This window comes from Gopherus evgoodei, chromosome 2, assembly GCF_007399415.2.
Source record: "Gopherus evgoodei ecotype Sinaloan lineage chromosome 2, rGopEvg1_v1.p, whole genome shotgun sequence".
NCBI lineage: Eukaryota > Metazoa > Chordata > Testudines > Testudinidae > Gopherus > Gopherus evgoodei.
The window spans coordinates 189781156-189794703 of NC_044323.1; the positions used below are offsets into that span (position 1 = coordinate 189781156).

The 13548-nt window shown below is 41.1% G+C and overlaps 1 protein-coding gene across 4 annotated transcripts in view; it reads right to left on the bottom strand.

Moving 5' to 3' along the window:
- Positions 1–1463: 1463 nt before the first annotated feature.
- The window catches only part of CTDP1 (CTD phosphatase subunit 1), a 191491-nt gene continuing 179406 nt past the window's right edge, over positions 1464–13548 (bottom strand). For 3 of the 4 annotated variants that reach the window (XM_030552588.1, XM_030552595.1, XM_030552596.1), the window contains 2 exons: positions 2888–3048; positions 1464–1768 (listed from right to left, as the gene is read on the bottom strand). In XM_030552588.1, coding sequence (XP_030408448.1) covers positions 1581–1768; positions 2888–3048 — 349 coding nt within the window. In that variant the 3' untranslated portion in view covers positions 1464–1580. Of the gene's footprint in view, positions 1769–2316; positions 2364–2887; positions 3049–13548 lie in introns of all 4 variants that reach the window. The other variant, XM_030552589.1, reaches the window with a different exon arrangement.

Below are 13548 nucleotides of genomic sequence, written 5' to 3' on the forward strand. Positions count from 1 at the left end.
ATCTTAAGACATCCAGCCTTTTCTCCCTGATATTTATACATGCAATGAGGACCATACAAATTCAACAATTGTTTATTCTTAAACAGATCAAGTACTTTCCCCAATTCCATGCTTTGTAATGTTTAAGTCACTATGTCTAAGACATATTCTTCATATGGAACAAATTATTTCTTTTCCCATATAATGATTTTTGGCCTGATTATGGATAGCAATTTATTTATTAATGTTAATCTGGGTTCCATTAAACCATGTGGCAATTTCCCACATACTAAAAACTGTAAATCTTTCTTTCTAAGCCAACCCATCTATATGCTGTAAAATTGGGTTAACAACTTTGTTGCCTTCTTGTTGCAATGCATAATTAACACTTTTTTAATTCTTTCCACATCTACATGATTCCAAATAGACATTCTTGTGCTACACAAACCTGAAACAAGATCCTATTCCTCCCAAGGTATTTCATTCCTGTTGTTTTGTAGACTAGAGATGAGGAATGTGGTCAAATCTCAAATTAGCCATATCTTCAGCTCATTGCTGATAAATTGTTATCTTATCCACATGAAGTGCCAAAAAGAATGAAGCTACTCTGGTATTCTTGCAATAGGAAAATTTCTCCATATTCCAATTAGAAAATTTAAAACCACTGGGACATGCATAAATTGAACCTGATTAATCAGTACTCCAGGGATGGAAGTGATATAAGTTCACAATTTGGACCTTTGTCCATTTGCAGACATTTTGATTCTTTTTCTTTATTATAAACATATTTGGCTAAACACAATTTGATCTTTACCCCAAATCAAATATTATCGACAGGATCTGAAGGCCTAGTCCGAATACAGGTTCATACTCTCCTTCATCCCTGGGCTCTAATTGATTAAAAGTTATCATTTCACCTTCAAACAGAATTTGCACATTGCATTCATTCTTCCGCTACCATAGGAAATACCATTAGGCAGAACTTGCACCTTTACCCCCCCCACATGTCTTTCAATCACCTCCCTTAAAATAACTGAAAAGAGTGAAGACCATTTTCCAGTCTATAAAAGGCAGTTCTGTTTTTTCCATTATAAAATAATGGAAACTAAGGTTTTCACCAATTCTTGCAGCTATTTTGTAAGTATTACCCACCTTTTGATGTATGGTAGTAAACATAGCAAAAAGGAGAATAGATTTTGCCCTGAGGGTTTCCAAATGCAACATGTTTTTCATTTTCAGAATTCCATAATATATTTACTAGTACAGTACCTATCTCGTTGAATCACAAATATTTCAGATCTATCCAATCCCAATTTTATACCAATACAATATCTACCCAACATATTGTTAGGCGAGACATGCTGCTGCTTCTCAGTGTTTTCCATTCAGGGATTACCCACAAACCTCTGTTAGCCTGACTTTGGTCAGGTTGGCATACCTGGTTTTGTCTGCTATATCTTTATTCAGGCCTAACAATATGATCTGGGGCACGATGCATAACCAACATGTTTCCATTAGTCCAAGTTGGCAAGGAAACGCCATTCCAAACTTGGGTTAGCAAATTTAATTTAGGTTTGGTGTATTTTCATCCACGTATTACATCATAATGTAGTAGTTCTGATCTCAAAGCAGCAGGATATCATTGTCTGCTTCAAACTATGGAAACAATAGTCTGTGAAGATACTCCTTTTCAGGCTGCATCGGAAAATCTGCTTAAAGTCCAAGAGCAATGTTCTGGTTGCAGAGTATGTTTCTTCTGCCTTCTCCAGATGTGGTTCAGTTTCTGAAACTGGAGGATGTAAATTAGACTAGGATTATTCAGAAGAAAGAGGCAGAAGGACATAGACACACTCAAGCAGAGTCTGAATACACTAGAACTACATAATCTTTCAACAGTGCCAGGGCTAGCTCTAGGTTTTTTGCTGCCCCAAGCAAAAAAAAAAGTGGCCAGAATGCCGCCCCTGAAATTATGCTGTCCCAAGCACATGCTTGGTTTGCTGGTGCCTAAAGCCGGCCCTGAACAGTGTGCATCTCCTTTTGCCACTTAGTTAAACACTGTTCTAGGGCACAAGCAACAGCAGCCAATTCAGCATACTGAGCTGAATGAGGAGTACATGCCTGGCTTATTTCTGAGGGCTCATCACCTGTTCCCTGAGGAGGTACTAGATGTATCCCAAATCCAGTGTGCCGTTTCGCTCAGTAATAATAGCTAGAGCCACCAACAAAAATATTGAAGCATTTTGAAAACTCAGTCTCTTTGGGCCAAGTATAGACTCAACTGAACATTTGGATTGCTAATAGCGCACACGTGTGCTCTCCTTCCTACAGCAAACTTACTGGCAAAGGAGAGGGAACTTGCACTGGCTCCACGTTGATGTCCTTTCCTATCAAAAGAGAGGACCAATGGGCCAATTATGCAAAGGACACCTGTCCATTCTTTATCCTATCAGACAGCAAAAAGTTTACTGGGGTATAGGATAAGTGCAGTACAGTGGGGCTCACACCAATTAAAAAGGTGAAATGCTGAATTGCCCATCTTTTAATTTAGCTAATAAATATTTCTCATACTCCTGAACAGACATCAAGCATCTAGGAGCATAGCTTATAGGCCGTGGTATTCCCTCAAGTTTCTGAGACACTACTACACCAACAGCTGTGTCATTAACGCCTATACATAAGTGATAGGGCTTAGTTGGGTCTGGTCTAAATAACACTGGAGCAGAGGCCTTCTTTAGGGCTGCCACTGCTTGCGTGTTCCTAGGTCCACGTCCAAGAAACACATTTCCTAAGTAACTGATACAACGGACCTGCCAAAGTGGCACAATTTTGTATGCACTCTTGATGATAAACCAGTCAACTTAAAAAATGCTCTTAGCGCTCTGACATAAGTGGGTAATGTGAGTGTCACCTTTTGTCATTCTGGAGTGCATCCAAATCTGGACAGCATGAATCGCAGGAAGAGAACCTTTTTGGAGAGAACCTGACATGTCTTGGGTTTGCATTTTAAATCCTGTTCTTTGGAGAATTTGCGACAACTCTTCCAGCATCATCACATTCTTCTCCTTGTTCCTGTAGCCAAAGAGATGTCACCTATATATTAAAACAAACTTGAAGGTTTAGAAGACTCATGCAATAACCTTTTAAAAATTGCCCATGGAAAATTGCAGGTGCGCAATGAAATCCTTGGGAGAGCCAATTCCAAGTGAATTTCTCCTATTCAAACATGAAAGCAAATTTATATTGACACTCTGGGGCCAGGGGAATGGACCAAAAGCCACTAGAGATGTCCAGAGTGGAAAACCAAATTGATTCTGGGCCAAATGCTTTCAGCATGCTTGGCTTTTTTGCTACAGTAGCAGCACACTCAGGAATGTTTTTATCAAGTTGCCAGAAGTCTATTATAAGGCACTAGGAGCCATCAGACTCTCTTTCCAACCGTAAAGGAAAATTACAACTTGAATTACATTTCCTGATAACCACTTGACTCAACAAGGATCTACCATTTTCCTCAAATCTGATATAACTTCTCTAGGAATGTCCTATAGCTTTTGAGAAGGAGGATCTTCTATAATAAAGAGTTATGTGTCCATACACCCACAGTCATGTTTGTGTGTAGTGAAAGCCACAACAGTTCGCTGTACAATTGGCTGTAAAATGTCCTCAAATATGGGGTCATTATATACCACATCAAGGTCACAAGAGGCTGATGCAGAAACCAGACCAACAGCATGTATTCTGGAACCACAAGGGGTTCTTTTCCTAACTTCTTTACTGTTTGACAAATCAATTTCTTGATCAAATCTAAAATTAATCCATGCTTCACCAGAAAATCTGCTCCTAACAGGTTGTATGGTTCTGGTACCTTGGCTAGAGTAAAAACATGAGTCCTGCATAAGTTCCCTGTGTGGACTATCAATGTCACAGCCTTGTTTTAACAGGCTGTTTTGTGAAAGTCTCAAGACACATGACGCAAAGGAGATGTGGCTTGATGAGGATCATATACTGTAGATACACCTGCACCCATATCACTTTGTCCCACAACCCTTTTGAGATCTGATACAATTGGTCTCCCTGCTCTGTCTATACCTAAGGAGACCATGATGCGACACAGAGGGGCCCGCTGGCTTAATTGTGAATGACTATACTCTTCCACCCCTGACCTGGTTTCTGGAAAGAGGGGCTTGATCAATTGGTCTAGAAAGCCAGGACAAATCACATTCCATCAGAGAGGAGACAACTAACCTTCTTCACTAGGATCTAGTTACCTGTCTGACCACTTCAATTCCTTCTCTTAGGCTACAATTAATTCAGTGAATTTCTGCCATCATGCCTGATTCAATGAATCAGATTGGGCAGAGGCTTCTGGGCTCCACCCAGCCTCCTCGTGAAGTGGTTGAGGAGGGAGTTTGTGAAGGGCAAGTGCATAGAGCGCCATAGGACTGCCAGGGTCCACAAGAGGGTTTCTGTGCTCTCAGCTCCTCGTTTTTAAACCTTGGCAGGGGCCCACATGGAGGCTAACTGGGAGCAGTCCCTCTTACCTGAGACTAAGAGGGCTCAAACCTCCGCACCATTGCACGAGGTTTGGTTGCAGGAGTACAACTGGGTCCTTCAGTTTGGACAATTACTCCTGCAGCTACAGGAAACTTTGTCTTTATCCCTTGTCAACTACTGTATCAGCAGTTTTGTTTATCAACTCCAACACCTGGGTTTCTGTTGTTCCCTTGTTCAGATGACAATCCATCTTTTTAACAGCAGGCAAACCATTATTAATCAATAAATCCACATATTGAGGACAACCAACGTCTCTGTGCATGTCAGTGCCATCTCAGGCTGTGGCTAATCCTCCATGATGGGCATGAGGAGACTCAGCCTTTTTTTGTTTAACATTTGCTAATGGTGCAATTCCTATGTGCTGCAAATAAAATCTCTTCCAATTTAGCAGTGTCTCAGCAAAATCCTTACCTCCTGACTGAAAGTCTGATGGGAGAGTTTACCACAAAGAAGGGCCCACTGGCATTTGTAAACTCTTTAAACTAACCCTCCAATACAGCGGAAACATTTAACTATTACTCTCAATTCTCATAGAATGCAAACCAATTACATGACTCTTCTTTAACTTGACCAACTTTTTTAGCTACCAAATCCAATCCAATGTTTTAACATTCACTACTGCCACAGGGCAAGGTCCCTCATTTGGTTCCTCTGACCCTTCACCCTCTTCTGAATTACAAGGATCTGTTATAAAGTCACCCCTGGAGACGGGTGGGTGGATGGTAGGCTAGAGAGCTGAAGATTAGTATAGCCTGAAAGTCCCCTGGCCAGTGTTCCCTCAATTTTTTTACATCCACATGTGGAATGACTTTTGTTATGTGCATAATATGGAGGTGATGTATGGTGGGAGTGGAGCCAAAGGGTTTGGAGTGCAGGAGGGGTCTCAGGCCTGGGACAGAGGGTTGGGGGCGTGAGGGCTCTGGGGTGGTGCCAGAGATGGGGATATTGTGTGTGGGAGGGGTCTCAAGGCTAGGGCAGAGGATTGGAGTAGGGGGGATGAGGACTCTGGCTGGGGGTGAAGGCTCTGGGGTGGGGCTGGGGATGAGGGGTTCAGGGTGTGGGAGGGGTCTCAGGGCTAGGGAAGAGGGTTGGGGTGTGGGGGGGATGAAGGCTCTGGGGTGGAGCTGGGGATGAGGGGTTCAGGGTGTGGGAGGGGTCTCATGGGTAGGGTAGAGGGTTGGGGTGTGGAGCAATGAGGGCTCTGGGGTGAGGCTGGGAAGAAGGGGTTAAGGGTGCAGGAAGGGTCTCAGGGCTAAGGCAGAGGATTGGGTGCAGGGGGTGAGGGCTCTGGCTGGGGGTGAAGGCTCTGCGGTGGGGTTGGGTTGCAGGTTGCCCTGAGACTGCGGTGGGGAGAGAGGACCCCTCACCAGTCCTCTCTTGCTGGAATAGCTCGGGGCCGTGCAAGAGGCACCTCTCCCGGGCCACGGCAGATCCGGCAGGGCTGGGCTGGGGAACCTTGGGCAGCCCTTGATAGGCTGCTGTGTGGCCACCCTGTTTACAGGAAATTTAGCCCCTGGCCTCTTTTGTGCAATCTAATTCTGCATAAAGAGGGTTAGATAATGTCAGTATTGCCTGTGCTTACTCACAAACAGTAATAGTTTCCAACATCCTTTTTTTGGCAGTGTCTAGAATCTCAAGATGTAAGAGGAAGGTGTATCAGAGATTCCTGCTACTTCTTCAACAAAACCAAAGCTCTTATCCCAAGCTGGACTATTATGGTTTGAACCGCTGTGTCAGAGACGGATTGCTCTCTCAGTTTTTGAGCTCTGGATCTTTTTAGTATTCCACTATGCTCCTGTCCTGGGGAAACCAGAGACACAGGTCTAGTCTCTCCAGAGGCATATTTGCTATTAGAGAAAAATCTCCCTGGTAAGCTGAATATCAGCCTTCATGTCCCAAAACATCAAAGGGTCTGTTCTAAAATCCTGATTCCCTTCATATAAAACAGCACAAAGTTCGGCCAACTCACTCTGTGTAGCTGTATTACAAATCTCAAATTCTTGAGCATGATCCCAAAATTCCTCAAACTTATTGCTCCATAGCCTTTTCCTTCCATAGCTGGGCATCGATCTTGAAGTGGAGGACAACCCTTCTAAGATGCCAGTTTCTAATCCGAGCCTGTTCAAAATCATGACACCCCCAGCAGTAAGATTGACCAGTGCTTGTACGTGGCACTTTGCCTGGTCTGTAATATCTTTATTCTCTATTACAGCTAATTCATGTTTCTCTACCTAAATTGTTTAAATTTTATTTTTAATGCATTGTATGCAACAATCCATTGCTACTCCGTTTAACTTTCAGCTCTTAAGCTGCTTATCATTAGCTTTGTACTCAAGAAATATACAAACCCAAAAGGAATGTAGCAGACCAGCCAGATCATCAGGATGTCCGCCCCTCTTCATCCCCCCATGACTGGAAAGGTAAGACTTTAAAATCTCTAAGTGCCCTTTCCTAGGGCTTCTGTACCACTAGATTCTGAGGAGGTGTTCCTCACTCAGTATAGCTAACAGTGTAAATATTAACTCATATCAAAGTTTATATATTAGCAACCTGACTCAGTTTCCCCAATATCCTTATTTGAATCTTTGGCCCCTCTTTTGGACCAGAATCAATATAGGGTGGAGGCTATGTTCATTCCTTTTGGTTACTTGAATCAAGAATAGGTGCATGGTCAGCTTTCAAATACTCTTCTGAAGGTCTGTGGTCTTTCTCTGGACCAGAATCAGTACAGGTGGAGGTAGATGCCCATTCACCTCCCACACTCCTCTTCACTACCAGAATCTAAGGTAGGTGCACAGTCACTCCTCTCTTTTGGGTATGCTACCACCTGGCAGTCCCCAACGAATGTCTCTGGCCAGTCACTACAGCCTTTGGGACTGTGGGAGGATGCTGGACCCAACCGTCAGATGCTTGTTGATATCTCAGGGTACCCAGACGGTCTTGGATTTTATGCCCTTGTGCTAGTACTGGGTTTCTACAGCCTCCAGTACCAACAAAAAAAATTAAATGACATACCTAAAAAATATTTTCCCCTACATAACATTACAAATGTGTTTATTGCAGCTGCTAGCGAAGAGAAGGCACTCTGGATTCATAAGCAGTGCTCTGTTTGCAAAACAAACCCACCATCTGTTTCAAACCACTTTACAGCTGAGTGCAGAACAGATCAATGATTCTATGAGAAGCGCGAGTTTGCTCTCTGGCGCTTTCTGGACTGTCTCACTCCTCAGTGAACCCCCATATCACTCAACAGGTGCCCCACAGTCCTGCTGTGGTCACCAACCTGTAACTTTAATTTATGTTTTTCCAGTTAATCGTATAAAGATAAGAAATAGAACAAACCGAACTCTCTAAGGTTTAAGCCTCTGGGGCAGTTACAGATCATTCAGTTTAGTGGAGGACTGTGAATGACACAATGAGTAAAGGAATTAAAGACTTTATTTAAAATAAAATAGTTAAAGCAAACGGGCATTACAGTATATCCACACACTGCATTTAAACGCACATTCCAAGATGAACTGGTGCATTCAGGCGTGATCAGTGCCTGGATGAGAATGGGTATATAATTCTGCCTCTAATGGTACCTGGATGGTGGATGAGCACACTAGTCCAAAGTTAGTGAACTACCCTTTTAATTAGCAATTATATAACATCCCTTAATTAAGCCATATCTACATTTCCACTACCACATTTAATCTACCATAGTCTAAAACCCAATATTTTACTTCTTTATTGTCCATTAATATCAAAACTCATTCTAATTACCATTTGCATCAATGCAAATTCTGCAGTTACCGATATTCCAAAACATCCAAACATTTCCCTACAAGACCTGCTAAAACCAGTTAACACAAAAATGTGTTTCCTACATGACCCAAAGTTATGCCCTGTGGCATTTCTATTCATATCTCTTAGTCACCCATGCTAAAATCCTTAGCTTTAGCTAATATGAGGTTTAAACTTTAGGCCTAAAGGCCTGTTCCCTACTTACACTTCAGCACATTTTCAACTAGCATAAGCAAACATGATCTTATAGGCTGCAGTTGAAAGGGAGCCCAATGTGCATCTGAATCGATAATAATAGAGGTGAGTAGTACGAAGAAAGGTTCGTTAAAGTGTATGGTAAACGGGATCAACAGAGAAAGGAGAATAAGACTGACAGAAGAAAGTTCCCTTAAGTGACAGGAGTGTGTACAGCATGGCTAGAGGCAAAGAATGGGATAAGCCCAAGGGACCAGGGCCAGATAAGCTGTGAAGTGATCCAACAGGTGGAGAATGGAACTGACTTGGCAAATAAGGAAGACAGGATATAGGAGACTATACAGAGTGGGCAGGGGAATTGAAATTATGCACTTTGTGTGCGCAAGAAACTGTGCAAACGTTATGTTACTGCGTTCAGGTTTTGTCACTGAAATACCAGACAGCAATTAAATACAATATACTTTACATTTTTATTTCACCTGTTTACCTGGTTTAGCTACAAGTGACTATTTCTACATTAAAAAAATCAACTTTTTAGTATTTCTATTTCAGGTATTTTATAAAAATAAAAGTTAACATTTGTATACTTTAACTGCTTCATAAATATTAATATAATTTTTGTTATTGGATAAATAGTTTGAGAAACTTGAGATTTTTTCATCTGCAGTTTGTTACCATGTAACACTTGGAGAGTTGCCGGGACTACGTTATCTATGCACAAAACCTGCTAGCAGAAGTATTTGTATAGTTAGAGCCTTTCAGCTCAGTCTCCTACCATTGACTAAGAACCCTTGCAGCGACTCCTGAATGGGAGAATGCCTGGGCATCACTTGATATCATCTTCATTATATCACAGGCATCATGAGGTGTCTACACATAGAAATGTGAAGGCATGTCACAGTTCTATTAAAAATAAGAATGTCTTTTATTAAGCACTGCTTGAAAAAAGGAGGAAAACTTGAGTACAGCTACAGATCTTACAATGAACAGAATTGCTCTTCTCTTTTCTGTTTCTGGCAAAGTTGTTAGAACACGAGAAAGCGGTCTCTGGACGGTTAGAGAAGTGACTCAGGTCAAATTGAGAGCTTAATGGAGCAGCATGTACTGTATCCTCATTCTGTGGCCATTTCCATGCCTAGTACCATTAGATTATCTGAGTTAAACTGACCATGCAGTGCTGCTTTGACTAAGTGAGATTCTGCTTTTTACATTAGCACTAAGAATACCTTCCTGGCAGCAGGTTATTGTTGAAGATCTAATGCACAGAAACAGGTCAAGCAGATAGCTTGTTTCCCTTAAACAAAGATTGGCTATGGATGTGAAATTACATTTGGAACAGTAAGCCAAGGCATATAGGTCATTTTTATAGGAGTTTTAGAAGCCATTTCATAAAGCACATTTGTAACCTGTGTAGGATACTTTTTGTATCTTGGGGAAAAAAAAAAGGCAGAAGTTAGTGGTAGCAAATGACAGCTTCATACATCTAGTGCCTTCGTACCACCAGTTTAGCTAGGACATTTTATTTCTCTTGAAATTTCATTTACCATCACAAAAGAAATTTGGTGGCTAGCCTACAAGAAACAGTTCTCCGAATGACCGTGAGATTCTGCTTTAAGACAAAAAGCAAGATGAATTTCTCAGATTTCTTAGAGATAGGCAATAGATTGGTATGTTCTGAAAACCCAGTGGTAACCCCAGGTCCTGAAAAAAATGTATGCTATTATTGTATTATAGCTATTTCAATGCATTATGTTAAAGAACAAAATATTCTGTGAAATACTTAGTCTTTTCTTAATTTGAAGAAACTGTCTGGCTTTGACTTCAGCTGTGTTCTATGACTTTCCGAGCATTGGGGTCTAGGCATGTACTTGGTATGAGTAAGTTTCAGTGCTAGCTCTAGGCTCTTCCAAACCTTGTTCCCTACAATGGAAGCTGATTTTAACATAGGTTCAGGTTTCACTATTTGATGAAGGCTCCCACTTCAATGTTTGCATGAGACTCCCTATGATCTTGGGCCTGACTGAAGCTTGGTCATCTGAAAGATATTTGCTTAGACACTCACTGCTGGTTATCCCAAAAGTGGTGATCATAAATAAAATAAGAAAGGGGAAGAGAAAATACATCTTTCATTTCTGTATAGCATCTTTCATTTCATCCCAAAGAGCTTTTCAAACTTTACATCTACAGAAATCACTCCACCCACAACTGAAATGCAGCTAACTTAGAGTGGAACTCAGCAGCCATGTAAAAGTTTTCACCAACATGACATAACATTGCTTCAATGCTATTTGACAGACATTTAGCAAAACCCCATAAAATACGTAGGACATTCATAGGATATTTTAAAAATTGTATCACAAAAATAACCTGTCTGCTGTTCACTAGGTCTTTACACCATCACTTCACATTCAGACTCTAGAACAGCACTCTACATTACAACCAACAAAGAGCAAGAGTGATTATCCTTTGAGATTCATCTAGTTGAAGTTTAGATGTGTGATGCCTGAGAGTCCTCAAACTAATCTCAAAACCCCAACAGCATTGAGCTAATGGCACATGCTGAACTTGAGAGGCTATTCGGTGGTAAAGCTGACATTCCATCCTTAAGAAGGTAACTAATTTATTTATGGCATAAAGATACAAGAGATATATTCTAAAAAGATGAACTTTTGCTTAATCACAAAAGATCCTCATCTAGTATCTGAACAGGTTGCACAATGAATGTTGCATAAAACTTTTTGACAACTATTTGACTTCCCATTTTGCTGACAAATTAATTAGTAAGTATTTCTAGATGCCCTTCTACAGTCTGACTTGGAGTAGCATTCAGTGTTCTCAGAGAGCATTTCCGTGGATAGAACATTTTAGGCTTGGGCTGTATAGAGGATTGTATCATTGTCCATTTCTCAGAATGAGGTTATTTTAAATGGTCAGAAGTTACTAATGAATCAAACGTTTTCCACAAACTCCTGGTTAAGAAAAATAATTTTGGTGCTCCCCACTAGGAATACTGTCCTTGCATCTTGCTTGGAAATGTAAAGCAAATAGAACTTACAATCCCGCAAATGGTTCTATCCAACTTAATCTCTGATGTGCTCCCCCAAATAATAGGTACTGGCATGGCTCAAAAGGTAAAAGCTACAGTGGGCTTGATTGGAGCACCTAATGATCACTTCCTTCAGAGTCTATTTTCATTAATCTATTTCCTATCCAAAGCTGCTATATCAATGTTCTCAATTCCCTCGTTACACATTAGCTCATCACTAAGACAGTGGCTACTCTGTCTGGGGTCTCTTAGAACAGCCTGAATTGTGATGTTCTATAAAGGAGACATTTTCTTAATTATTTTATGGAAAAAAAGACGTGTTTTGCTAAATTGCAGCTTTACTGGAATGGTAAGGATTTAGATTGTATTTTGGCAATTAGCCTCATGTCCTTTATCAATATTTGCTCATGAAGAGTTCTAAGGCCACTAGAGGTCTGCAGACAAACATTCTGAAAATCAAGCAACGGGGAAATGGGGCTGACTGGAAGGAGAAGTCTATGAAAGGTTCTCATTTCCTCTCCAACAGTTGTCTGCAGAATGAAAAAGATTGAGACTCTCTGCTCTAAGGGATCATATACAAATTCAATATATGGTGGTGGTAAGATGGAGAAATATTTCCCAGATATATTACTTAGTTCAGAAAAAGGATGGAAATCAAGAGTGGAGGTTCCTAATCTGAAGGAAATGTTGCTACTGAAATGCAGGGAGTCAGCTTCTTTAATAAAAAAAAAAAAAAAAGACTGGGGGAAGGAATTTTTTTTTTTTTTTTTTTAAACAATAGCCTTGAACTGTTTCAAGTAGAATCATAGAATATTAAGGTTGGAAGAGACCTCAGGAGGTCATCTAGTCCAATCACCTGCTCAAAGCAGGACCAACACCAATTAAATCATCCCAGCCAGGGCTTTGTCAAGCCCAGCCTTAAAAACCTTTAAGGATGGAGATTCCACCACTTCCTGAGGTAACCCATTCCAGTGCTTCACCATCCTCCTAGTGAAATAGTGTTTCCTAACATCCAACCTAGACCTCCCCCACTGCAACTTGAGACCATTGCTCCTTGTTCTGTCACGTGATACTACTGAGAACAGCTGAGCTCCATCCTCTTTGGAATCCCCCTTCAAGTAGTTGAAGACTATCAAATTCTCCCTCACTTTTCTTTTCTGCAGACTAACCCCAGTTCTCTCAGCCTCTCCTCGTAAGTCATGTTCCCCAGCCCCCTAATCATTTTTGTTGCCCTCCAAGGACTTTCTCCAATTTGTTCACATCCCTTCTCTAGTGGGGGGACCAAAACTAGACAATACTCCATGTGGCCTCACCAATTCCGAATAGAAGGGAATAATCACTTCCCTCGATCCGCTGGCAATGCTCCTACTAATACAGCCCAATATGCTGTTGGCTTTCTTGGCAACAAGGGACACTGCTGACTCATATCCAGCTTCTCGTTCACTGTAATGCCTAGGTCCTTAGTAGATCTTTTCCAGTGCCACTTTCCTACCTCTTCTGTCCCTTCAATGAAGTTACCTTTGCTGTAGAAGCACGGTAGAACAATGCATAGTAATAGAGATTTCAGTCCCATGCTGTAGCAACAACAGTACAGCAAGCTCTTAAGCAATCTCAGTGATGCTTAATCCATAAGAACAAACTGGCAATGTGCTCTGGAGCTGATGCTAAATCAATACAATGTGTATAACTAATTGGCATAACTCTCCCTTCACAATGACCTAATATATCAGTTCAGTTACATACTCAGTATTTAAAAATTTAGAGACCGAAACCCAAGCCAGCCTTTTATACACGAGAAGTCAGTACTGGTTTGATTTACTAGTCTGATAAATATCAATACACTTCTCAGTCTGAAACCCAATAGCATAGGGGACCAAAAACTGAATAAAAGAATCAATGTTATTTCATACTAACACAATTCCCACCAATGACCCACCGTGTGTTTTAAAAATCCTATAATTTTGCATGGCAAGAAATGTGTTTCATCTGAC